This window comes from Mercenaria mercenaria, chromosome 11 (genome assembly GCF_021730395.1).
Source record: "Mercenaria mercenaria strain notata chromosome 11, MADL_Memer_1, whole genome shotgun sequence".
Lineage (NCBI taxonomy): Eukaryota > Metazoa > Mollusca > Bivalvia > Venerida > Veneridae > Mercenaria > Mercenaria mercenaria.
Window position 1 is genome coordinate 33,176,878 of NC_069371.1, and position 26,108 is coordinate 33,202,985.

The 26,108-nt window shown below is 35.8% G+C and overlaps 2 protein-coding genes across 2 annotated transcripts in view; both read left to right on the forward strand.

Annotated features, from left to right (window-relative positions):
• LOC123533021 (uncharacterized) overlaps window positions 1–26,108 on the forward strand; it is a 203,610-nt gene that overhangs the window by 35,364 nt on the left and 142,138 nt on the right. The window lies entirely within an intron of this gene.
• Window positions 13,038–26,108, forward strand: part of LOC123530694 (uncharacterized) — a 45,810-nt gene continuing 32,739 nt past the window's right edge. The window contains exons 1-10 of the mRNA XM_053517099.1: window positions 13,038–13,153; window positions 13,467–13,559; window positions 17,037–17,097; window positions 17,462–17,620; window positions 18,353–18,520; window positions 19,133–19,147; window positions 19,528–19,768; window positions 22,470–22,653; window positions 22,864–22,999; window positions 24,110–24,178. Of these exons, the coding sequence (XP_053373074.1) occupies window positions 13,470–13,559; window positions 17,037–17,097; window positions 17,462–17,620; window positions 18,353–18,520; window positions 19,133–19,147; window positions 19,528–19,768; window positions 22,470–22,653; window positions 22,864–22,999; window positions 24,110–24,178 (1,123 nt within the window). The 5' untranslated portion in view covers window positions 13,038–13,153; window positions 13,467–13,469. The remainder of the gene's footprint in view (window positions 13,154–13,466; window positions 13,560–17,036; window positions 17,098–17,461; window positions 17,621–18,352; window positions 18,521–19,132; window positions 19,148–19,527; window positions 19,769–22,469; window positions 22,654–22,863; window positions 23,000–24,109; window positions 24,179–26,108) is intronic.

Genomic DNA, 26,108 nt, shown 5'->3' on the forward strand with positions numbered 1-26,108 from the left:
GTCATCTGGGGTCAAAAACTAGGTCATCAGGTCAAATCAACGGAAAAGCTTGTTAACACTCTAGAGGTCACAATTTTGGCCCAATCTTAATGAAACTTGGTCAGGATGTTACCCTCAATAAAATTTTGGACGAGTTGGATATTGGGTCATCTGGGGTCAAAAACTAGGTCATCAGGTCAAATCAAAGGAAAAGCTTGTTAACACTCTAGAGGTCACATTTTTGGCCCAGTCTTAATGAAACTTGGTCAGAATGTTACCCTTAATAAAATCTTGGACGAATTCGATATTTGGTTATCTGGGTTCATAAACTAGGTCACCAGGTCAAATCAAAGGAAAAGCTTGTTAACACTGTAGAAGCCGCATTTATGACTGTATCTTCATGAAACTTGGTCAGATTGTTAATATTGATGATCTTAAAGTCCAGTTTGAATCTGGGTCATGTAGGATAAAAAACTAGGTCACCAAGCCAAATCAAATGAAAAGCTAGTTTACACTGTAGAGGCCACATTTATGACCATATCTTAATGAAACTTGGTCAAATGTTAATCTTGATGATCTATAGCTCAATTTCAAATCTGGGTTAGGTGGGGTCAAAAACTAGGTCACTAGGTCATATCAAAGGAAAAGCTTGTTAACACTCTAGAGGCCACATTTATGACTATATCTTCATGAAACTTAGTCAGAATGTTAAACTTGATGATCTTTAGGACAAATTTGAATCTGCGTCATGTCGGGTCAAAAACTAGGTCACCAGGTCAAATCAAAGGAAAAGCTAATTAACACTGTAGAGGCCACATTTATTACCATATCTTAATGAAACTTGGTCAGAATGTTAATCTTGATGATCTTTAGGTCAAGTTTAAATCTGGGTCAGATGGAGTCAAAAACTAGGTCACTAGGTCATATCAAAGGAAAAGCTTGTTAACACTCTAGAGGCCACATTTATGACTGTATCTTCATGAAACTTAGTCAGAATGTTAAACTTGATGGTCTTTAGGTCAAGTTCGAATCTGGGTCATGTCGGGTCAAAAACTAGGTCACGGGGGTCAAATAAAAGGAATAGCTAGTTAACACTTTAGAGGCCACATTTATGACCATATCTTAATGAAACTTGGTCAGAATGTTAATCCTGATGATCTATAGGTCAAGTTTAAATCTTGGTCAGGTGTGTTAAAAAACTAGGTCACTAGGTCAAATCAAAGGAAAAGCTTGTTAACACTCTAGAGGCCACATTTATGACTGTATCTTCTTGAAACTTAATCAGAATGTTAATCTTGGTGATCTTTAGGTCAAGTTTAAATCTGGGTCATGTGGGGGCAAAAACTAGGTCACCTGGTCAAATCAAAGGAAAAGCTAGTTAACACTTTAGAGGCTACATTTATGACCATATCTTAATGAAACTTGGTCAGAATGTCGATCTTGATGATCTTTAGGTCAATAGGTCAGGTGAGCGATACAGGGCCTTCATGGCCCTCTTGTTTGTTTTTTGAGTAAGCTCCATTTTTGGACATAATGATACTATTCTATGAAGCATTTCATGAGGCAAGTGTTGAGTTTATGTACTTCTTGTATCTCAGAAATATGCTCTTCTCTCCTCGCTAGTTTATACTTTCTTTGAGGTACATGATGTTAGTAAAGCAGCAATGTATTAACTTTAACCCTTTGCCTGCTGGCGGCAGTAATTCTGCCTTTGCGACCAGTGCAGACCAAGATCAGCCTGCACATCCGTGCAGTCTGATCATGGTCTGCACTGTTCACTATTCAGTCAGTAAATTTTCAGTAAACACCCCTTCGAATAATAAATGGTATTGCCCAAATTGAATGATGGACCAGTCCATTATAGAAATTTAGCAGGCTAAGGGTTAAGCCATGCAACACATATTCTAGATGCTCTATAAGCCAGGATAAAGGAAACATTCCAGTGCAAAATTGGAAAGAAAAATATTCCCATTTTGAAAAAGAAAAATCCCAGTTGAAAATGAATAATCACCCATCTCTTCACAGTTCTTATAGATCGCTGATTGGGAATAGCACAATACCGTATAGCGGGTTATTTCTGCGATCAAAATATTCTGCGTTTTGGCCCCAAAACTTGTGAAACAAATTTCTGCGTGTTTAATTTCTGCGTTTTCACATAAAAGGAAGAGAAATTTCTGCGTTTATGATGCCAAATAGGAGGTATTTTCTCGTGTGATCGGGCGTTGTGAAAATGATAGCGTATGAAAACAATAAACTAAATTACCGGTAACTGTTGTAAAATAACTTTGCATTTAATGAAAACATTGTAGGGTACAATAACATGTGAATTGAAAAAATATAAGTACAACAACAATTGCACAAACAACAACTGCAAGCTATGGTATATCGGCATAACGGTTATACTTATATAAAGGTTATTAAAGTATAGTTCGGAAGATATTTATTACAATGGTTTAATAAGAATAACACAACTCAAATTCACTCAATTATGTCATTCACAGAAGAAAAATGTTTTCTGAGGGATTAACAGTAAGGGCTTTGATTGACCATCACACCTAATTATACAATTATCGGTAATTGTCAGGTTGCGACGGTAATTTCCAATAATTACTTCGGATTACCTAGGGAAACATAACATGAAAACGTTGGGGAAAAATGCAGTTATTTTTTGCGTTTTAAATTTTTGCTGGATGAATATTCTGCTGGAAATATTTTTGCGATTCTACCGAGAGACCGCAGAAACGCAGAAATATTCCCCCCGTAGAAATAACCCGCTATACGGTATATGGTGAACACTTTTGTTAATGAAATAGAATTTTTACAGGACTGGAGATATCATATTTAGTTGTTTCTTTAAGGTTCTTCCAATTTCAGCATTTTGTTGGTAAAAAAATCCCACTATGTTCAGGGGCCTGTTTCCATGAACTTGCTGAAAAAGCCCTGTTTTGGTGTTTCAATACAACATACGCAGCCGAGATGAATATAGCATAATACTGGAAATTTTTGGATCAAGATCTGGTGTCATAGAATTTTTTTCCATCTTTCTTGTCTGGAAATGAGAAAGGCGGCACAAGTCTATTGAAAATTGATGTGTATATCAATAAAATGATGTAAACATAGGTTATAAAAATTGGCTTTAATTTGTATAATTCTGAAATTGCAGGATACACATTTTTTTGAGTCTTGGAAAATTAAATGGTAAAGTACTTTGTTTACATGTGAGCAGAATTAAACAGTTACGAAAAATTACAAAATCTTGTGTGTTTGAACAACTCTGAACAGCTAATACATTTCAGTATGCTTGTAGATACAATGCTGCAATAAGTTGTTTGTTGGAAACATGAATGTTTGATGTATATATTTATTTGTTTTTTTTCTTCAATTTTTATAAAGTACACCACAGTACATTCAAACTGTTGCATGGCTGTATAGATACGTTTAATTTTGAGGACTGATTATACCCAATTAGATCTTGTTTTTTTTCTTCCATTGTGCATGAAATGTTTCATATTTGATACTCTTTATATCATAGCTTCTCTGCCCCAGTTTTGACAAAAGGGGCTTATAGTTAGCTGATGTAGTTGGGCTATCAGCACTCCGTTTGGTTTCTGATCAATAACAGTAGAATATTTTGGCATGTAGCTGTCAGAATTCATAGGATTGTCTTGTGTGTCAGTAGGCTATATGTTTTGTAAATCTCAAGGCCAAAGTTACATCATGTTTGACAGCAGTATCAGATCAATAACTGGACAGCGGCATAAGGGATGTATGCCTATAATGAATTGGTAGCTTCCATTGTTTTGGGGGATCTGTAAAACATAGCCCAAGGCCTCCGTGTCGTAGGGGCTGAAATGGTTTCCTGTCAATAAATGGAGCCTTTTGGCCTTCAGTTACTTTTGGTCATCTACTGACGCATTTACTAATTAGAACAGTAAGACCTTATGCCATTTAGACAGGTCAGTATCTTGAGAATGCTTGGTTCTGTGGTCATCAAACTTCATAGGATGTTCGCTTGTGGCCAGTAAGTGACCATACTATATTTTCGAATCATATCATGGTCAAATGTCAGGGCACAGCATTCTTTACACATACAATTACTGTATAGTTACACACAACAGACCATTGCTGGAGCATTTATGCATTACAAACCAGCTTAAAGTGAAGCTGTACTTGAGAAAATGAAAATATTAAGAACACAATAGAGGCAGACGTGTGCAAGAGAGCATTTGTGCCAGAAACAACCTGGTTTTTGTCAAGCCCACTTGCGGAAGCGAAGATGAAATTGTCCAAATGGCTGTTCAGTGTATGTGCGTGCATCGTGCATGCGTCCGTCTGTGCGTGTGTGCCTCCGGATTTGTTTGTCCAGACCATAACTTTGACATGCATGGAGAAATCTTGTTTATATTTGGCATGAATGTTAACCTTAGTGAGACAGAGTGTCGTGCACAAACCCTATCTCAAAGGTCAATGTCACAGTTGGAGGTCAAAGGTCATGCCAGATCTTGTCTGGCCCATAACTTTAACATGCATTGAGGAATCTTGTTTATATTTGGCATGAATGTGTAACTCAAAGAGACGGTGTGTCAAGTGCAAACCCCAGGTTCCTATCTTAAAGGTCAAGGTCACAGTTAGGGGTCAAAGGACAGCCTCGACATGTTGCCCGTGGGCATCTAGTTGAGTTGATTTGCTATATTTCTATTTAATTCAAATTTTGATAAAAAAATCAGTCTTTTTTAACCTGTGAGGAAAGAACTACATGGAAAAAAGTCCACTTCTTGACTAATTGTTACAGACCAGTTCAACTGCATTGTGAATAGGCATTATTTTTCCTTTAACCAAGTTGATGATAGCATTGTCACTTCATCTGCATGTTCGTCAGTCAAAACTTGATACAACATGATCTTATTCAAATGATTGTATTTAAGCATTAGAGTTGCTTCAATAATACATGTGTCTCCCAGCTGTTTTTATCCATATTTTCTATGTTTTGATCGCTTGAATCCCAAGATAACTTGAGTATTTTGCTTGTTTCATAATGACCTCGAGTGGTCAGTATTTTACTATAACTTCTGTTATATTTATATAATAATTTATATTTTATCTAATACCGATTCAGTTATGTACACTCTAATGAAATCTGGTTGTATTCTAGATTAAAAAAAAAAGGTCAAAATGAAATTGATGTCAGATGATAATACAGCATCATAATAGTTTTGAGTACTATGTTTTTGCTCAGTCTATTTTTACTGTTATTTTAATGTTATGAAAGTTTGTTCAGAAAGATTGGCTGAGATAACTTCTTTTTTATATTATTTCAGATGTTGATTACAGGAACTGTCATTTATTGTAAATAAATTATGGACTTTAAAGTTTGTTTGTAATTTATTTTGAATTTTCGGAAGACTAACAGTATGCCATTATATGAAATTGTTTCATATAGTTCCCTCCCCTTCAGGATATTAAAGGTAAATCCTGTATAAAACAATTTGTCATTCTGTCTGTAGATATTAAAAGACTGGGATGTACTTAGACAACAGCAATTACTAGTGATCTATAAACTTTGCAGTTTGGTTATATTTATGTCTCGGAGATGAGCCCAAGTTCAGAAGTGAAGTTGGCCCAAAAATATCCCTTCTTGAATACTGGCGGCCATTTCAAAATGGCCACCTAAAGTAAGTCTTATGTTATATTTTTTTACAGAAACATGCTATCCCAGTTTTGTTTTTGTTTACTGTTTAATGAAAGGGATCTTCCTCTATTTGTACTTAGTCACTGTAAAGTTTAAAAGCTGTAGTTGGTTTACTTTAAGATTTACAATCTGGAAAATGTTTTCGATTTCCATGTCACTGTGACTTTAACATTTGACCTATTGATTCAAATCAATAAAGATCCTTAATGGTGTTTAGTCATCCTGTAAAGTTTGAAACCGGTAGTTAATATGCGTTTGCCTTAGAGCCTGGAAACCCCCCAGCTAAATCAAGTCCCTGTGACCTTGACCTTTGAGCCACTGATCACTGACCCAAAGGTCGATTTGGATCTTCATCTAGTGGTATTCAGTCATTGTATTAAGTTTAAGACTCTGACTTTCAGAGTCAAGCAATCAGTTTCAGTCTACATGTCACTGTGACCTTGACCTTTAACCCATTGTCCCCAAAACCATTGAGATCCTAATCAAATGTGTTTAGTCATCCTGTAAACGTTATAGTTGTAGGTATTACACTTTCTGTACCCAACAAGCGACAGAAAGTACACAACAGTAACGAACGAACAGAATTTCCCAACAAATGTCCTTTCGTTTACTCGGACCGACGGAGGGACATCACCATTCCATAACATGTCCGTTTGTTTTAACTCGTGCGTATAAAAGCTAAATTTTGTCTTCATAGCTGAAAGGTTGAAGGTCTTAGAAAAACATTTGGACTTCAGAAATGTATGAAATTCCAATGTTCCACATTTAATTTTTTTTCACTATTTTTTGAGAATGTGGTTCCATCACATGATATGAAACATTGTTTACAATAAGATGTATTTTATGAAGGAAGATATTTTACGTAAAATTTGCAAAGATTATGTTACATCAGAAAACAAAACTGTAATCATGAAACTTGTTTTGAAAAAATAAAGCACAGCTGAAAACAAGCCAAAGACCTGCAAGGCCAGAACTATAGGCGATGGACGTACGGTCCTACGAGTAATACTGAGTAATGATCAAAGTTTATGGTCCGAATCAAAACATGCAGAGTACAGGAAAAATAACGATCAACGGGAAGACATTTGTAGACATTTTAAGATTTGTGGTTGGTGATCCATAACTATCTTTGGGGCACTAGGATTCATTATGAAACAACTGAAATATGTGCAAGTTTAGATTTTCAAGAAGTATAATGTTTCCTCAACTTGAGGTTACTAGAATATGCAGATTGTGCTCGGTCTCACTTCTTATACATAAAGGTTAAGGTTGTACCGAAACAATGAACATAAGCTCTGTAGAGCTTTTGAGCGACCCTATTTTAAGAACAGTGTAGTCATAGCGATATTGCATGGTGCTGTGGTTCATTAAGAGAGTTCCAATGGCCCAAGAACAATTTAAAACCAATTATACCTTACCCGTAGCAATTTGCTGGTGCCCATTTACAGCTGGGTCGACTGAGGCAATCGTGATAAAGTGCCTTGCCAAAGGACATATCGCGATGGGAGTAGACAGGAATCGAACCAGGGGTCTTCACCTCCGTAGGGAAACGTCTTAACACTCGATTAATGCGTCCATATCTATGTTATAAATGAATGATGAAAACAGAACTCGTGAACAGTAAAAACAAAAATAAGTTACAAAGTCAATTCAGAACAGACAGCTGTCAATACTACACATTATCAATTGAAAGCTTTGTAGAATCATATTTTCTCCAAATCACAATTTTCACACGTGTGAAGAATTGGATTCTGTTCGTCACATATGTGAAGAAATGAGATTTAATTTTACGTACAACATAGGCAGAATTTCACATTTTCTGTGAAACTTGTGATCGGTGCAGGTTTTTTTTGTGACATGAAATCGCACTCTTCACCTTTCAGTATTTACGTGCAGTTTTACAAATAAAGTGCATTTCTAAATCTGAAACGCATTTTTCACATATTGCTAGGTTATGAATAGTCTATAATCAAATCGTATGTTTCGCCAGTATTGTGTAATTATGCCCCCTTTTCTTCTCAGGGAATTCGCGGAAAGGACTTTCCGGGCAGCGTTCATTTTCAAATTATCATCATATGATATCTAAACTGCTTTGCACCATACACAAACAGTAACTTCTAGCAGCAAAAAAGTACAGAATGTACAACTGGAAAAAGTCGACCCTCACAGTTTTATTCTGTATTTATATCTGTAAGTTCTATGGTTAAAGCTGTTCGTCGACTCGGTTTAACACATTTAGAATTATGTTTTCTTATTGATACGGCTCGAAAACAACAATTATCTTCCTATAGACGGTTGTGAGTGTTGTTTCTGAGGTTTTGTTCGAAAGAAAACATGATTTCAAAATTATAAGCTCGTGCTGCATTAAAATATCTGTCTGTCTGAATCACGCACTGACGTGTCTGGTAGTACAGTACTTGGAAAAAGAAAAAAACAGTTTCGTCACTACAGCTTCGGTGCACACAGGTTACAGACAACCTACACTGCAAAACCAAGAACAGAAACAGACATGTCTGTTTCCAGAAAACCCAGTGCCGTTGTCATATAAGAAAGAGATAACCCGAATTTTCAATCCTCTCCAGCTTCTTTACAATTACCGCCAAAATATCATCATCATCATCACCATCATCATCATAATCATCATCCACTGAATGCAAAATAATCACTGTCTTCAAAATATAAGATATAATTATCTGAACAGTTTTACCTTCACAGTTTTATCCGACTACAAAGATATCAAATGGCTGATTGAGGATATATATAGAAGCAAATGACCAGAAGACTTTCTAAAACTGGGAGTGCTCCGTGGCCCAGTCCTTAAGGCCACTGCCTACTTACCGATTTGGGTTCGAAACTCTCCTGCAGAGACTATTTCTTCATGTAAGAAAGCCCACCCACACCTAAAATAATGCCTGGAGGAGTTCTATGCGCCATTGCTGGAAAAGTCCACATATGACCTAGATTGTGTTGACGTGACCCTTAACCCAACGAAAACCAAAAACAAAACTTTCTACAAGACGCTGTACAAAGTATCGAGAAACTAAACAAGAAAATTCAGGATACAGGAATTTCGCAAAGATTTACGGGGAAATGCGTAGCTTAGAGAAAATCGCGCACAGACTGTCCATTACTTATTTAACAATGGTTTGCATTATTTACATAAGTATCCACAATCGTTGGTGTTAAATGTAGGTGTGAAGAATTTCTTAAGTAATGAAATACAGAATGTAGCGAACATGTGTAAAAGAAGAATTTTCATAGCAATTAAAAACATAGTTACGAGAATCAACAAAACAAAGGGGTAGAATCGTGTGAATGTTTTCGTCATACGTGAACAGAAAATAGCATATAAATTGTAAATTATGTTTAAAGAATAATTATGGACGAAGAAGAATGGATTGGCGCGACAAATTAGGGAAGATAACAAACAGTGGATTGTCTAACTTTATTTTCTCACAATAAATCCTAGTTTTTGACACGCTTACAAGCCTATTTTTCATCATGAATAAGTCATATTCACCAAATATACATTTCAGTAACGGTCATTGATAACCTGTACATGTAACTCGAAATTTTGAGATTCTTTGCCGCCATTATTTTATGTGATTGAATTGCTGTTGTTTAATTTTGTAGACTTTATGAAATAAATACGTTTCTATGAGAAATTTTACACCCTTTTGTTGAATGCCATATAATGCAAAGTAATTGAAAATATGTTAGGAATATGCTTAAAATATTTCCTTTGGTACACAATTCTGGGCCGTTCGAACATACAAATAAAATTACTTCCTGTGGCAATAAATTGTTAATGCTTGCTTTCGTTCAATATCTATGTTTTGTCAACACGTGTGTAGTTCAAATGACTTCCTACAAGTCACTCCAACATATATTTATAAACTGAAATATTAATATAAGCAAGTCCCAATTTCATGGAAATAGTTGAGTAAATGTTGAATTTCCTGGTTTGTTTTGTGAAATTTCTGGTCTATTTTCTGTAGATCTATGCAGCTTTTTAATCAAGTTATCTTCATTTGTTGGACTTCTTTCATATTCGTCGCAGTTGGGACTTTTGTACTCGCTAACTTCGTATTTTTTTGCTGGTCCAAACCTTTCAGGTTCTTTAAATTTACCAACTAAGTTTTTGTTCTCTTTTGGTATCCATGTAAGTGGCGTGCGCATCCAAGGGGACCTTTTCTTCGGAACCCAGCCCTGAATTATCACTATTCTGTCCCCATTGACGAAATAATAGCATTCATACTCACAGTCGTACCATGGTTGTGGTAACGGCTCTTCTGTAACATAAATGTACAATGCCATGAACTCACGTAAACAGAGTTCTTTGCCAAAGGGCCTTTTCTCTTCAAATGCAGCCTTGTCATTTTCTGGGACTTCAATATATATGACATCGTAACCTGTGATTTTACGGTTCTCTGACAATGTCCAATTCATTTTCTTCTTCCGAAAACATGGAAAACACTCGAAAATACCGTCAGTCATTTTTGCTTTTACTTTTTTCGTTATAACGTTCTAAGCGTTAATTGGCAACCGCTCGGCAACGGCACAATAGAATATGACGTCATTATGTACATTTCACGTAACGATATACACATCAGAGCAGTCCCAGCCATAGCTGACGTTAGTTGCCGAACTGGTGTTAAAAATTTGTTTCTCTCTCAAGAGAAATGTTTTAGACTGGTAAACTTGCATGTCTTTTTTACACATCACAAGGGTGATATGGTGAAGATCTCGATTTTCTGTTATAAATATCGCTAAGGAGGGTAGTGCGGACCTTTTTCCTTAATGGGGGTATTCCATCACAACATAACTGCAGTCCAACCCGTCTGTAAAGACCACCATTGGGAAATGCAAAGGTGACTTTGTTGACAGATGGGCTGTATTCGGAGGCAAACATATATGTACTACTAATGTGAAGGAAACGTCAGTGGCATTTACATGTTACGGCCTTTTATTCGGGATTGGCCTTATAGCATAGGTGTAGTATGTACTATTCTGAAACACGTTTATTACAGAAATAAGAAAATCGTTTAGAATATACTTATTCACCAAAAAAGATGATATCTTAGATTGTCTACTATCTAACCATATTGTTGTAGTAAATATTAAAATGAATACCTACATTGTCCCATTTACTGTTCAGACGGCGCAATTTGTCGTCGTTATTGATATTAGAGACTTTATCATCAACAAATCAACTTGTTAAGGAGGCTCACTGAATTCCTTAGTGGACGATGCCATTTCTGTTAAATTTTCCCGCAATGTAAACTAAGGTGAGGGATTGTTGAGGGATTCATTATGTACACTGCGTATGGATTATCTCATTTTAACAGTGATAGACGGTTCCGGTAATTATAGATTCTGACTGACAGGACTGTCATCCGCGATTTAAAATTTTAATTTCAAAACTATACAGCAGCGTGACCAAATTGCTTCGAATTCTGATTTGGTATCCCATATATGCCAGCGTATCATGTATGTTTCGATTTCATAAGGGGTTTTGATGGTTTCTTTCGTTTAAGACCTGTGGAAGGTGAATGGATCGACATAGGTGCATCCGGAGCATATGGGCATTTCTTCTTTAAAGCTGAAAATTTGGCGAGGTATGATCTTGTACAATATTTTACCGCAATGTTTCTTTGAGTTGGGTTTAAACTACTAGTACTTGTATAATCTAGAATCTACTTCCACCTGGTTTTATTTCGTTAAGCCCTTAAACGTAAAGAATGGTCAATAGCTCAATGGTAAATTGTCCGTTTTGAGGGTGGTTTGAGAGTGTTCGATTTCAGGCCGCGTCATAGCAGAGACGTGAAAAATGGTTCTGCTAGCTCCCTTGCCTGACATTAAGTATTAAAAGGGGTGTGACAGGAGGTAAAATAAGACTTATAAGTAGTTTTTATTGGATACCATCAACGGTAGGGAATGGAGTCAGTGGCGCAGTGATTAGCACGCTGTACTACAACGCCAGCGGCCCAGATTCGATTCCCGGTCGCGGCTGATATCTCGACTAGAGTTCAGTGCTGGGTGATTTACATAAATTGGTACTGTGTCCAGCAGTATCGGCCCAGACTGGATGCTAGGGAGGTAAATATGATGCCTGTCGTGGGCTAGGCTGGAAATAAGTTGTTCCATCCATTCCAGGTGGGGACTTTCGTCGACTACCCGCGTTAAACAAGAAACTACCTTTTTTTTTTACCTTAACGGTAGGTCGAATGCACAAGCCTTTTAGGGTTTTATACTAGACATTTAGGAACAAGGGAGTTTAGCAATTCGATATAAACACATTTTATGTATTTAATTTTAGCGCACTAGTTACTTATGAAGAAAGAATTAACATTTTATTTAGTGACAATTCAGTGTAGGAGCGATAGGTTTTCATACATATCAATCATAATCAAGAAGTGTTCGTATTTATCTACTCAACTGGCACTTTTTCCGAATTGACTAATAGCTTATGTATTCGCTGTTAAATTACGGTGTCCCGTTAGGGCCATCGCCACATATTTTGAGCTTGAAAAAACGAAAAAGAACGATACTACGATACTGAAAGTCGAACGTCGATGGTAAAAAGTCGAACCAACAAAACCACGTTGGTAAAAAATCAAATGTTCTTTGATGAAAGTACGAAATAATTTCGACTTTTCACCATGAATGCAGTTTCGTTGTTTCGAATTTTCAATATCGTAGTTTCATGGTTTCAATTTTTCAATTTCGTAATTTCAATATTTCGACTTTTCAACATCGTAGCATCGTACTTTGCTGTTCCGAACTCACAATATGCGGCGATGGCCCTATATGGACACCGTATTAACTTAAGTTTACCTTTACCTTTGTATTTCGAAATGGGATCGAGGAAATCACCAACGTGGTGAAGACCAACGTGGTGAAGAAGGATAAAATGTAGGTCTTCAGCCTCCGAGGTCAGTGGCTCGAACCTTGATAAGGGTTTCATAACTCTCACAGCACACTGTAATACAAGGTGCACTCGAGTTATTCAGAACTGTAAGTGTCCTAGTATTATAATTAATCTATTCCAGACAAAACATTAAAGAAGTGCCATCCTTTAAAAGTTTTTTTTTCATACAAGTTGTTAGCAAATTATATACTTCGCTAGCCAAAACGTTAAGACCAACAAAACTGAGCAGTTTATTTATAGATTGTCCATAAGTAAAACCGACACATTCTTTTGTTTTCTTTTCCATTTACAATTGAAAATCAGTGAAACGCATGTTTAATTCCATTCATTTATGTATTTAAATATGATTCTTTGTTTTTAGGTATGGCGTTAATAGGTGAAAACAATACTTTTGGTATCAAATTTTCAATGACGTAAATTAAAATTAAAATACAAAGTAATATTTCACAATATACCTGGGTTCACTCGTGGGCGGAAGTTAAAGTGAAAAACTTTTTAAAAAAATCTGTTTTAACTGCTGAAAATTGTTGAGATTTTGAAATTACATTATCAAAGTGAGTATTGTTTACCATATCTATAGCTTTCTATATATAAAAGCTAATTTACATTTCTTACAATTTACTATTAACTAAATTTAATTGTTCATAGACATGTCTTTAATCTTTACAAGTCAGTCATATTAGATCAAATATTTTTTCTCAGTTTTATAAATGTTTCAACGTTGTACAATGTAAAATATAGTTCTTAATACAAAATGAAATTTACATGGAGAAATGAAAAGGTATTACAAAGGAATTTTAAGTAAGCTAAATATATTACGCAAAACTAATAATAGTTTAATCATTACTAAATTCTCGTTTTCGGCAGGTGATGTTACGAACTCTGTGGTTCCTTGGTTTGGTGGCCGTGGCACTTGTCTCCGGACACAACGGCGATGACACGTACACCAACTCTGTTCAAGTGAGTACCCATTTAAGTGATTTTTTGGCTATAAACTTCAGGTTAAATAATAAAATAAGTCGTATTACATTTTTACAGTATCATGAAGTGACCAAATCAAAGAATATTGTTTCGCGTTTTTATGACGGTATCCTTTTGAATTCCTACGGTAATTTGTGTGTGTGTTTTTTTCTTCGCATAGAAATTTTTATTTTATTTACTGTTGACAACAATTTCTATACGACAACGTATTGTCAGTAGCAGTTCGTTTAAAATAAAAACAAAAAAGAACAAAAAAAAAAAAAACAACAACAAAAAACAAAAGAAAAACAACAACATAAAAACAGCCAACTAAACGGAATTATTATTTAATCACATACTTCATATCGTGTAAGTGAAATAAAACCATGTTACAGTTTGAGGTAGACGTCGTTTTAAGGTAGTTCTGCACGTTTGATTAACCGGAATCGATGGCGTAACGTCATTTATCCGGAAAGCATAGAATAAAGCCTGGATTAAGCGTCATTTTATAAATCTATGGCAACCCGTGAGTAAATTTATTACAATGGCACTGTTACTACCTGTCTGTAGCTAAAATATGATATTAAAAGAGCTGACACGTTAATTATTTCAAAATTATGTCTCAAAATTAGCTTGAAATATGCGGTTCACTTTAATCATGGTCAGATATCTCAGAAATAAGCATACGGACCTATACATGTTATTTCACCTCATTATAGACCATATGTTTATTTACGATTGTGAGAATTCCATTAAAATCTACGTTGTAGAAAAATTCCTATTCGTGAAAATGTTATGAAAAAAAAACTCCCATTATGAGAATTTGCGTAAGGTCCAAATTTTTCAAATCAGTCTAGCAAAAAATCAAGCATATGACCCTTTCTTTTATTTGCTGAATTTTCTAAGTATATTCTGAAGTTCTGAAAAATCAGGGTTTAATCAAGTTCTTCATTGTAGAATTTTTTATCCGAATGTGCAGAACTACCTTAAGTATAGAAGACATTGGTCGAATTGACATTGTCTATAAAGAAAGAGCTTTGACCATTTTTGCTCGAATTTAGTAGCCTGTATATCAACCCATATTAAGTCATACACCATACTACACAGTGTATATATAACATATTATACCAGATTTACTTAGCGCCCTTTTCATGATAAAAACGTTCAAAGACGCTTTATATAGCGCAAAGGCAGCCACTCAGTGCGCCAAATTCATCCTCTACTAGGAAGACAAAGAGCGAACTTATCAGAGGGACAGAGCGAGAGAAAGCCCCAAGAACAGAGAAACATTTTTTTAGGTACATGCCTGTCCGGCTAACTTAGCCTTGTTCTTTGCGAAGTGACATCGTATCTGGTGTATATTACCTGGGAAGAACAGTACTAGCCTCTGACTAAAGTGTGAAGTTTTAGAAATTTATTGTGATGTCATCATATCTAGTCTGTAAACAGACCTTTCAAAGGACCTACCTGTGCATGTCAAAAAGCACAAATAAAACGAACCAATCTCTTTGGATGTTTTAGCATACAAAGCTTACATGTGTTAAAAAAGAATCTTGCTTTTGCGTTTTTCCACATAAGATTTATCAAACTCGTAAAAAAAACGACAAAATGTGCGCGTATCATTTTATTAAACTCTTAAGATTTATGAGTACATCATCAATGACAAAACACAGAAAACAACATCTTTACAATCAATCTATCAGTCCATTACATGTTCTGCCGTACTGTCCCGTACGATGGATTCTTAAAATATTCTGAAAAATTTGTACCCCTTAAAGAATGAATGCCATTTGTAAAGAAATAAAAATAAACAATTTCTGAAAACTACGTACCACCTAGTTATGTGAAATTCTTACACTAGGACATTACTGCAAATGCATCAAAACGAACATAATTATGTAACAGTTCTTTTGAAAATGGTGAGTTTTTAAAGGTGTTTAACTGTCTGAAAATGTCCTTTATGCAGTCCTTTTCCGGAATTCAATGGATATATCAGTATACTGACAATACTTATTGTTTTGTAGAGTAATAAACGTTCAATTTTCATGTTTTCATGTGAAACAACCCGTTCTTTCTATTTGTGTTGTTTGATTTTTTTTTCTCAAAATGTAAGGTTACGCGTTAAAACAGTTGGTTATACGTAGCATTCATTAGGTACATATTGTTAACATAGATGTAGATCCAAAGTATTGTGTACACAGGTGGCAGTATCATTGATTGGCCACCCTCTCCCCACTCCCAATTCCCTAAGACCCCTGATACAACCCTGAAAAAATCTGACATTATCTGGCATTCCGTTATATCCCACTGTTTTGATAGTTGGGATTTTTTTCAGGGTTGTATCAGAGGTCTTGTAGGGAACGCCAGAGAATGTCAGATTTTTTCAGGGTTGTATCAGGGGTCTTAGGGGGTTGGGAGTGGAGAGGGGTGGCCAATCAATGATACTGCAGTGCCACATGTGAGTGTGTGTGTGTAGCGTATACGTGCGTTCGTAATAAAAAGTGATAACTAATAAGTGATTACGTTATAAATTATATGTACGCACGTAGTAGCTATACTACGTGTGCACGTAATATATGATAAGTGTGATGTTTTATATACTCTTACGCACGTACATTTAGTACATGAAGTAAGTAAAACATCCATGTCACCGCCCCCCCCCTTCCCCCACTGTAGAAGAAAGTGGACTATTGTAACAAAAAATGTTCCCTTTCCCCAAACCAATTTCTTCACTTACTGCATGATCGGACAAATTAAGAAACGTGGGCATTTCATTCATTTTTTTAGTATTGGCAGGAATTCATCGGCCATAACCAGATTAAAATTCATAGAATTTGTGAAACCACCATAGCAAAAAATCATTCCAAATCGTCTAATATGGCGTTGTGTTGAGCTGTTAATTCTTTTTTATATTTTGTTCTGAAGACCGAGTAATAAGGAAGTACATATACAATAAAGTTATTTGCTTCAACGATTTTATTTTAAGATCTGTCGTATTTAGTCGTGTTTCAAATCTAAAAAGAATAATTCAATAAAAGAATAAGTAAAAATCTTGACAAGGTCGTTCAAGACGCGGGTCAAAAATAAAAATGAGAAATTTCTTAAAGAATAGTTTCAAATTTTCTTACTTTGATATAGTTTAAATCAGTATGTAATTAGGTTTTTACTTTCATAGACACACTCTCTTTGTTGAAAAGGGAGATTGAATTCAATGCTTATATCAAAGTTATTGGCAAAACATTTAAAGTCGCACCATTGCAAACACCGGTAACTTTATTACACGAAGTTTACACGTGTAAGTATTAAACAGCCAAATTTCTGTTGTATTTTAACAAAGCGTTCAAGACATCTACAAAGAGAGTTTTATAGCAAAGTTCCCGAACTTTTCCATGTGCTGAACTAAATAGCTGTACCATTAATGTCTTTAAACCTACTAGGTGTTTATCAATCCAACTTTTTTATATATATTTTCCACAGACGGCCGTCAAAGATCGAGATGTAGAAGATGGCACCGATGCTATATCTAGATTCCTGGGGTGTAAGTATTACAACTAAATGGACGCAGTTCCACAGTAATGACAGACTGTAATAGGAGAAATCACGTATCTAATATTAAACCATGTAATTTTAGTTTATTTACAAGTGAAGCTGTACCAAAATTGCAAGCAACAGCTCTAACAATTCTGATTTAACTGATTGATGTGGAAGGACCTGCAAGGTCAGTCATATGTATAAGACCCATTGGAAACACGGAATACTTTCAACGAAAATGATAAAGCAGATTTGGTTTGTTTGTGAAACGGGTCAACGAAGTGACGAAAAATTCGAAACTTAAACTCCACGTTGAATGCCTTTATCTGACTAAATTGTTTCACGGCCTGTTTATTTTGTTTTCACAACAGTCAAATGTCCGAAAGGATACCGTTGTCTGCCTGTGTTAGAGTGTCTCCCGTGTGACTACGGCACCTACAAATCTAACGAAGGCTCAGACCTGTGCAAGAACTGTCCATCTGGCTGTACCACACTGCGGAAAGGGGCGGAGAGCTGGAAGGAATGTGTCCGTAAGTTTTTGACCTAAATGATTTGATAAGAATAGTTCGTTCTTTCAAATGTGTCGTAAAACATCCAAATTAGGATTATTTTTCATTAGAAGTCGGAGAAACTGTAAGAAACAATCAATATATACAATTATGCTAGCATTTCGCTGATGAATGACAAAAAAAAAGATACCAATAATTATAATACCTTATCAGACCAACGTTTTCATGCTAAGTTGTGGATGTTTTCAGGTCTTCTTCAAGCGTTTAGACATTAAATTAGGGAAAACGATGTTAGTTGCCATTTAGATTTGATCCCAAATTGAAATAAAAAAAACAACACTTAATTTGACGGTAATGTGATATCGTTGGTTTGAGAACTGTTCTGTATGACGATTTGATAGAAAGCAAATTACGTCTTAAATCATTTGACCAGCACCTCTTGGTGGAGAGGTGGTGGGGCGCTAGCAAAGATTTTTATTGGTGAGGAATACAGGATGAGTGAAATGACGGGCTTTTCAAAATGAAATACAATTTGAAAAAATGAGTTTACGACTTTTCATGTTAACAAACAACATACGTGGTGATTTAGCAGGTGAGTTAGTAGGTTTACACTGATGTTTGAAATCGACAAAATTTGGAGAAATTTTACAATAGCTAAGAAAAGTAATGCACGCACAATTAGCAGTTTTCACTTATTGGCACCATTATGCGCATACGGAAGAGTAAAAATATTACGTGTATAATTCATTGCAGCCAAGTGTCCACCCGGATACGAAGAATCTGAATGTGGCAAAACCTGCACGAAATGCCGTGCGGGATACTACAAAAGCAACTGGAAAAACAAAATGTGCAACAAATGCCCCATGAATTCCATATGGAACCGCAACATGGTTGGCATGAAGAAAAAAAGTCAATGCTATCGTAAGTGTTAAAATTAACGCGCACTGAAATCATTCTCGCACACCAGAGCCCTACCATGGTCCCTCGGTTCGTCTCGGGTACCATGTTGAACATCTGATGAATGAGAATGACTGAAATTGGCAACACATAAAATTAATAGATTGCGTAAATAAGGCATTTTAATTAATTCGTTTTCTTTCTTTCTATTGTGTGGTACACACCCACCTATATATACACATATACACATACATCGGATCAAAACACAATATTATAAAATCTCGGAAATAAGCCGACCGGTCGGAAAAATAAGCCACAAGCTTATTCCGGTAAAAAAATATCAGAAAGTTAGCCGGGCTCACACAGATTAGATATTTGTACGGCCGTGTGACCACACAAATATGTGGAATGTGGATAAATAATTTATATATGGGACATTTGTTGAAAATAAGCTGATTGTATTTTATAACGCCATCAAAACTTTTACTCCAAAATAAACCGGACTCTAAAAGAAGCCACGAAATCCTTACGAAAAAATAAAATATTACCAGTAGTTAATGTATTCAACAAAGTTCTTAGAGCTTGTATTTGTAAATATGACTATTCATTGCTGTCTATTCACTTTATATCTTTCAGAATCGACACAGCCTGGTAAGTAAAGTAAAAGCAATTTTGTATGGCCAACTTGATATAAAACTAAACAATCAAGGAAAGATAAGAAAGCAAGATTAGTTTTTAGCATACATGTTATTGTCCTGTATATTTATCATGTTTTTGGACACACAATGTATCATTGTAAATTTTTAAGTTTTGTGGACTTTTTTCATAGTTGAAGTCCCATGTTTTATTATTTTATGCAAAAAATGCAGTTGTTATCCAGGCTCTTTGAAATAGAACAGATATGTCACAAGACCAGAAAGCGAAATTTTATTAAATATCGCAGCCTCACGATAGAACGACCGTGTTTACTTGCATTTTTAGATAGACTAGTACTACCTGTAAGAGAGTGTTTAATCATTTTTGTTTTGCAGAGTGCCATAGCTATACTGGTGACGTGATAATAGCATTGGACGCATCCGCAAGAGTCAGTGAGGAAGATTTCACCCGGCAGTTACAAGCCGTTAATGACTTTATCGAGGCATTTGACGTCACGGAGAAAGCCGATGCCACACGATTTGCAGTTCTTACGTTTTGCACACAAGTTGGTGAGGTCATTCATTTTGACCATTACGCCAACAAGACTGAGCTACAAAATGAAATTGACGGTCTAAGGTGAGTTTTCTTATTGCATACCTATTGCAAAAGGACCGTTTTCTTTTTTTAATGTACTAACGGGCTTGAGATCAAATTGCTATAATCTATATGACAGTAACATGCGTAAATGTACAAAAGTTAATTAAACATTTATTACTTTTACGTCGAGAAATGTTTACTCAGTACATATAGTTATCGAACAGTTTGTAGGAATACCAAAGTTGAGGGGGGGGGGGGGGGGGGGGGGGGGGGGGGGGGGTATCAGCAGGCAGCAGACGCACGCCCCCATTAAAATCCGGAGAGCATACATTTTTGATAGTCTAAAGCTGGAAAATCAGCCGTTTTAGTGAAAACTTTTCGGCTTCTCGCTTCTCTTGCAAAACTTCAGTAGAACTTATAATTGCTGGAGTGGGGAAATTAGAGGACTGTCAAATTAAAAAAATACTACCAACTTGGTCAAATTAAGTTTTTGTTTTAAATCTAAAAAATCAGAAGTTGTTATTGTGTCAAATATTCATAATTAACCTGTGTCAAATATACGTCAGATTGCATCTTTTGAGTAAAATTTGTCAAACATTTTCCGAGGAAGCATGCCTCCGGAGTTCCTATAGAACACAGCGCTCCACGCTCTAAATCAAAGTTCTGGTTCTGGGCCTCTGGATGTCCGATATATATACAAAACTTTAAATATAGCTGAAGCTTTATACGATGCAACAGAAAAATGACAGAAACATATAATTTCCTGTAAAAAAACCGATAGAAAATAAAAAAGTGCCTGTTTTAGTTATATTTAATGATATGTTTTATTTAATAAATTGAACCGACTTCAGTTGTGTCAGCGCCCCCACCAAAACACGACCAATATCTTATCTGTAGTATCTGTGTGCTTATTATTTTTGTTCTGCCATGTTGGCGCCCTTCAAACGCGTTGTTTTGTTGTTCTGATGTGTTGTCGCGGTTGAAAGGCGCTAACAAGCCAGGACGGAAACTAGATGGTCAGGATGACCCTATATCGCTCACCTATTATTATCACGATAAACATTCTGACCAAGTTTCAAGAAAATAGGGTCATAAATATGGCCTCAAGAGTATTAACCATCTTTTCCTTTGATTTGAGTGGGTGACCTAGTTTTTGACCCCACATGACCCAGTTTCAAACTTGGCCTAGGAATCATCAAGATAAACATTCTGGCCAAGTTTCATGAAGATAGGGTCATAAATGTGGCCCCAAGAGTGTTAACAAGCTTTTCCTTTGATTTGAGTGGGTGACTTAGTTTTTGACCCGAGATGACCCAGTTTTAAAAATGCCATAGGAATCATCAAGATAAACATTCTGACCAAGTTTCATGAAGATAGGGTCATAAATGTAGCCTCTAGGATGTTAACAAGCTTTTCCTTTGATTTGAGCAGGTGATCTAGCTTTTGACCCCACATGACCCAGTTTCGAACTTGGCCTAGAGATCATCAAGATAAACATTCTGTGAAGTTTGTATCAAATCAAAGCATAAATGAAACCTCTATATGGCTGAAAGGGCCAAAATAAATGTTTTGCCCCTTTCGCGGGCAGTAACTCTAGAACCCATGATGGAATCTGATGGATCCAGCCGGTTTCCGAAAGAAACTGAGATCTTATCGTGACTTAAGTTGTGTGTTAGTGTGGTTAAAATTGAATGTAAAATATCACTTCTGTCGAGTTCACAAGGTAAAAATCAACACATTTTGGCTCTTTCAGGGGTCAGTCAGGGGCCGTAACTCAAAAACCTATGATTGGATCCGGCGGATTCATCATGGATCTAAGATCTATTGTTGTTAAAGATATTTTGCAAGTTTGTATCAAATCAAACCATAAATGAAGTCTCTATATGGCTGAAAAAGCCAAAATAGCAAATTTTGGCCTTTTAAGTGGCCATAACTCTGGAACCCATAACGAAATCTGAACAATTTTCGAAAGGAACCGAGATATTATGCCAATACAAGTTGTCTGCAAGTTTGATTAAAATCTATTGCAAAATGTGGTCTCTATCGTGTTCACAAGCCAAAATAGCAAATATTGGCCGTTTAAGGGACCATAACTCTTAAACCCATGAAGGAATCTGGCCAATTTTCGAAAGAAACCGAGATATTATGCCAATACAAGTTGCCTGCGAGTTTGATTAAAATAGGATGCAAACTGTGGTCTCTATCGTGTTTACAAGAAATTGTGAACGGACAGATGGACGGACGAAGGGTGATAACAAAAGCTCACCTTCTCACTACGTGACAGGTGTGCTAAAATTGTCGTCCCGGCAGGGGCGCAAAAACGACAACTGGCGTTTGAAGGGTGCTTGCATGCCAACGTGTTCGAACCTCAAATATGTTCACCCATACGAGTAAATAAGGTATTAGGGTCCTACTGGCGCGCAAATTTGTTATTCCGGTGTGTCTGCGCTCTTCAAACACGTCACAAATTGACAAACATCACCAATCCTGAAATACATAAATTATAGAAGAATAACCAGAGTCGATTCCATTCCCCTATCATTCAAATCACGTAGTGATTATCTGTGTTTAAGAAAACGATTTTTAAAAATAATTTTAAAGCTTTTACAACACTTCTTTGATTGCCTCATTTCCTCCAACAGAAATGAAATGAAAGTGATTATTATCAAAAGAATTTTACTTGAAATCACGTTCTATTATGAATAGCCTAAAACGAAGCCATTTAAATGTGATTTTACAGTTGGATGGGTAGCGACGTTTCCAATATCTCTGGAGCTTTAGACTTTATCAATTACAATATGATAAACAGTGCTGGAAATAGGTATGATGTACAAGATACCGTGATTGTTGTAGCCAACGGAATGTCTCCGTCGCCATCTCTGACGTCATCGTCGGCAGCAAGTCTAAGAGCCGTCGTTGAAAAGGTAAGCTAAATAAGAGTGCGAACGCAGTGGTCTAGTGGTAATTCTGAAGACAGATACTTTAATAGTGAGATATCAGTTTTTTTAGTCTATCGAAACGTCTTATACAAAGATAAATTCCGAACTTTGACCTGCCAAGACGTTTTAGCATACTTATATATTTTAACGTTTTTCGTTTCTAGTATTAGATTTTTCTTCTTATTTGTTTGAAAGGTCTTTTCAGTCGGCATTGGTAATGTCAATGAAACAGAAATGAACGACATTGCTTCAAACGACGCATACACAGTTATTGTTGATAACACTGAGGAATTAGCAAGACGTTTACCCGAGTTAACAAAGGATGCCTGTGGTATGTTAAATGTTACAGTTGATAACACTGAGGAATTAGCGTTACGTTTAAGCTGCTTGTGATATGTAAAATCTTAACTCATCGATCTAGCTTACTTTTACCTGATTTAACAGCAGCTGTTTATGGTCTGTTAAATCTTAACTGAGTACGTTACAGTTGATAACTCTGGGGCATTAGCAAGCTGTCTACCCAACTGAACAGCAGATGTTTATGGCATGTAAATTCTTAACTCAGTAGGTTATAGTTGATAATACTGATGAGTTAGCTAAACGAGTACACGATTTAACAGGAGATTTTTACGGTAAAGGTAAAGGTAAATTTTATTTTTGTGAATCAATGAACGTAACCTCTGTAGAGCTTTTTGAAAGACCCTATTTTAATAACAATTAAAACCAATTTTACCTTACCCGATGGGTCAACTGAGGCAATCTTGACGAAGTGCCTTACCAAATGGACACACCAACGCCAGGAATCGAACCAGAGTAGGACAACGTCTTAGCCCTCTCGACCAATGTGTCCACTTATTGGTATGGTATGTAAAATCTTAACTAATTAGCTTACAGTTGTTAGTACTGATGAGTTAGCAAAACGAGTATTTGATTCAACAGTATGTAAAATCGTAAGTTGTAAATACAGATATATTGTGGAATTTGCAAGGAGTTTATCTGATTTAACAATAATTTTTGTGACATGTAAAATGTAAAGTTGATTATACTTACGATTTAGCTAATGTAAGTGTGATATAAAACCCTAACACGGTAGTTTACAGAAATAGGTTGTTTTTAAAACAGAATTCGTCTGAGATATGTAAAGCACTAAAAGCTTAACGTTTACTCTAGTTAACGGAATTCCAGGAGGATCAATGATGTTTATGAATAAGTAAAAGATATAACCCTTGAAGCTCAAAAATTTTGTTTATACTGATAACTAAAACGATGTAGCAATAAGCTTATTTAAGTTACATAAATGATGATAATAAGACAACAGTATAATATGAGAGGAAAACACTTCATGTTTGAATGAACTGAATTAATTCTGTAACTCGAAAACCTGTGAGCATCAAAGTTCTTTTCATTTTTTAATGGGTATAACCGTTTTTTTTTATTATAGAATTATTTAAGAGAGAACCCGAGGATGCAGTTAGTACACCTGAGCCTACATCTATGCCAACTACTCAAGGTAAAATGAAATTAAGAAATTTTGTTCTTGCATGTAATTATGTCGTGGTAGAATTCTAAATTATTTTTCCGAATTTCGTTCAGTTATAATATTGCAAAAATCACATTTTCTCTGCAACCATGCAGAAAAATACATTATATGTATGTTACCATATAGTTTACACTGCCAAAAGTCATTCTTAGCTCGACTATACGAAGTATACAGAGATATATCCTACCCAGCTCGGCGCCGGCGTCCAGGTCTGCATGTTGTTTATAGTATTGATGCACTTTTTCTTTATCTTTATCATACGCCCGTGAAACGGAAAAAAGTTATCACAAGCGGTCTGGCGGCGTCTGCTAAAGTTGTCCGCTCTGTAATCAGCAGAGGCTCTATACAGTTATTACCCTTGAATTTCTCAAAATTGCAAAAATCGACAGTGTCCGCATTCTAACTTGAGCAATTCTTTTTCATTGTTCTCAAAACTTAGCCACAATGTATATGGACATGATATCTGGGCAAAGTTCGATAGTTAACCGGATGCTTTCGGTCTCTCATGAGATATGGTCCCTGAAATCATGACTTAAGGTGGTTCGCGGGGTTCCTACCAAAATTTCGAAGTATGAGATATAAGACTGATATTAAGTCTGTATGTACTCACATCTCCTGTCTTTCATTTGGAGAAAAAAGAAAATCGTTCCGAGTCCACATTTCCTTTGAAGAGCGCCACCTAGCGGCACATGTATTTTTCAAGGGAAAACGCCGTTTTTCTGTAATAATCGCATTAAAATCAATGTTATTACATTTTTTCAAACTCAAGAATATAGCTAAATTCAATGTTATTGTTTACATGTTGCATTTTGTAAATTAGTTCATTTAGAAAATGCTTAAATAAAGAGATATCCGTAGTACGGGTGGGGAAAAATGGCGAAAATATTCAATGTGTTTCATGGCCGTTTAGCCGAAATAAAATAAAACGGAACGGTCAAAGTTCTTGATTTTCAAATATATTCTTCTTTAATCATTTCTGAACAAGAAAATAAAATAAAAATAGGGGGTCTTCACGGCAGATTTTTTGTAAACTTACTTTTTATTTGTTTTGGTAATTATTGTGACGTAGATACGTCTTTTATGGTGTTAACGTCACACAAACGTTTTGTCCATTATGTCCTTTAAAGATACATTTTTGTATAAGCAGGATGATGAAAGTACACAAAAATGAAATATTTTTACTAAATAGATTCACAGTGTTAAGTAATTTACAATCTAAGTAAATCATCTAGAAATATACTTTCTTGACAGTTCAACAATTTCCTTAAAGACGTTAATTATTTTGTTTATATTATTATGTAAAATGTCATTTAAAAATGATGACCACGGACACCCTTGCCGTTTCTGTCAGGGTATTAAAATTTCAGCCCGTCTCAAATTCTATTAGACTAGCTGTCTGCAAGAACAGAGCCTACATTCACATGGATTTCTGAATACTGGCGTCGTAATTAGCATTGCGTGCAACCAATACGCATCTGCTAAATTGTTTTATCCATTTTTGAAACAGTTTTAGAGCTAACTTAATGCATGAAGGCTTCACTGCAATCAATTCATGGTACATTTTTAAGCCATGGATTTCCAACGCAATGATCACAGTAATTCATTAAGGAATATATCCAGTCGGTGGTTGCTTGTAGACTTCACTATATTCATTTTAATTATGATACAATTGTGATCCATGATATGCAAAACTGTGAAAATAAAATCAACAGAAAAATCTGACAAGGCGCTTCAAAACGCATAAATGTAAAATCCCCATTTGATGCTTGCATATCGTAAGTTCTGTTCACTTTGCGCTCAGTGTCACGGACATTCTTTATGCGGTGTTGCTCATTGCAGTCTGTCACAGCTGGAGCGGTCTTCTGCGCATGTCCTGAACTGATTAACAATCGGAGCGCAC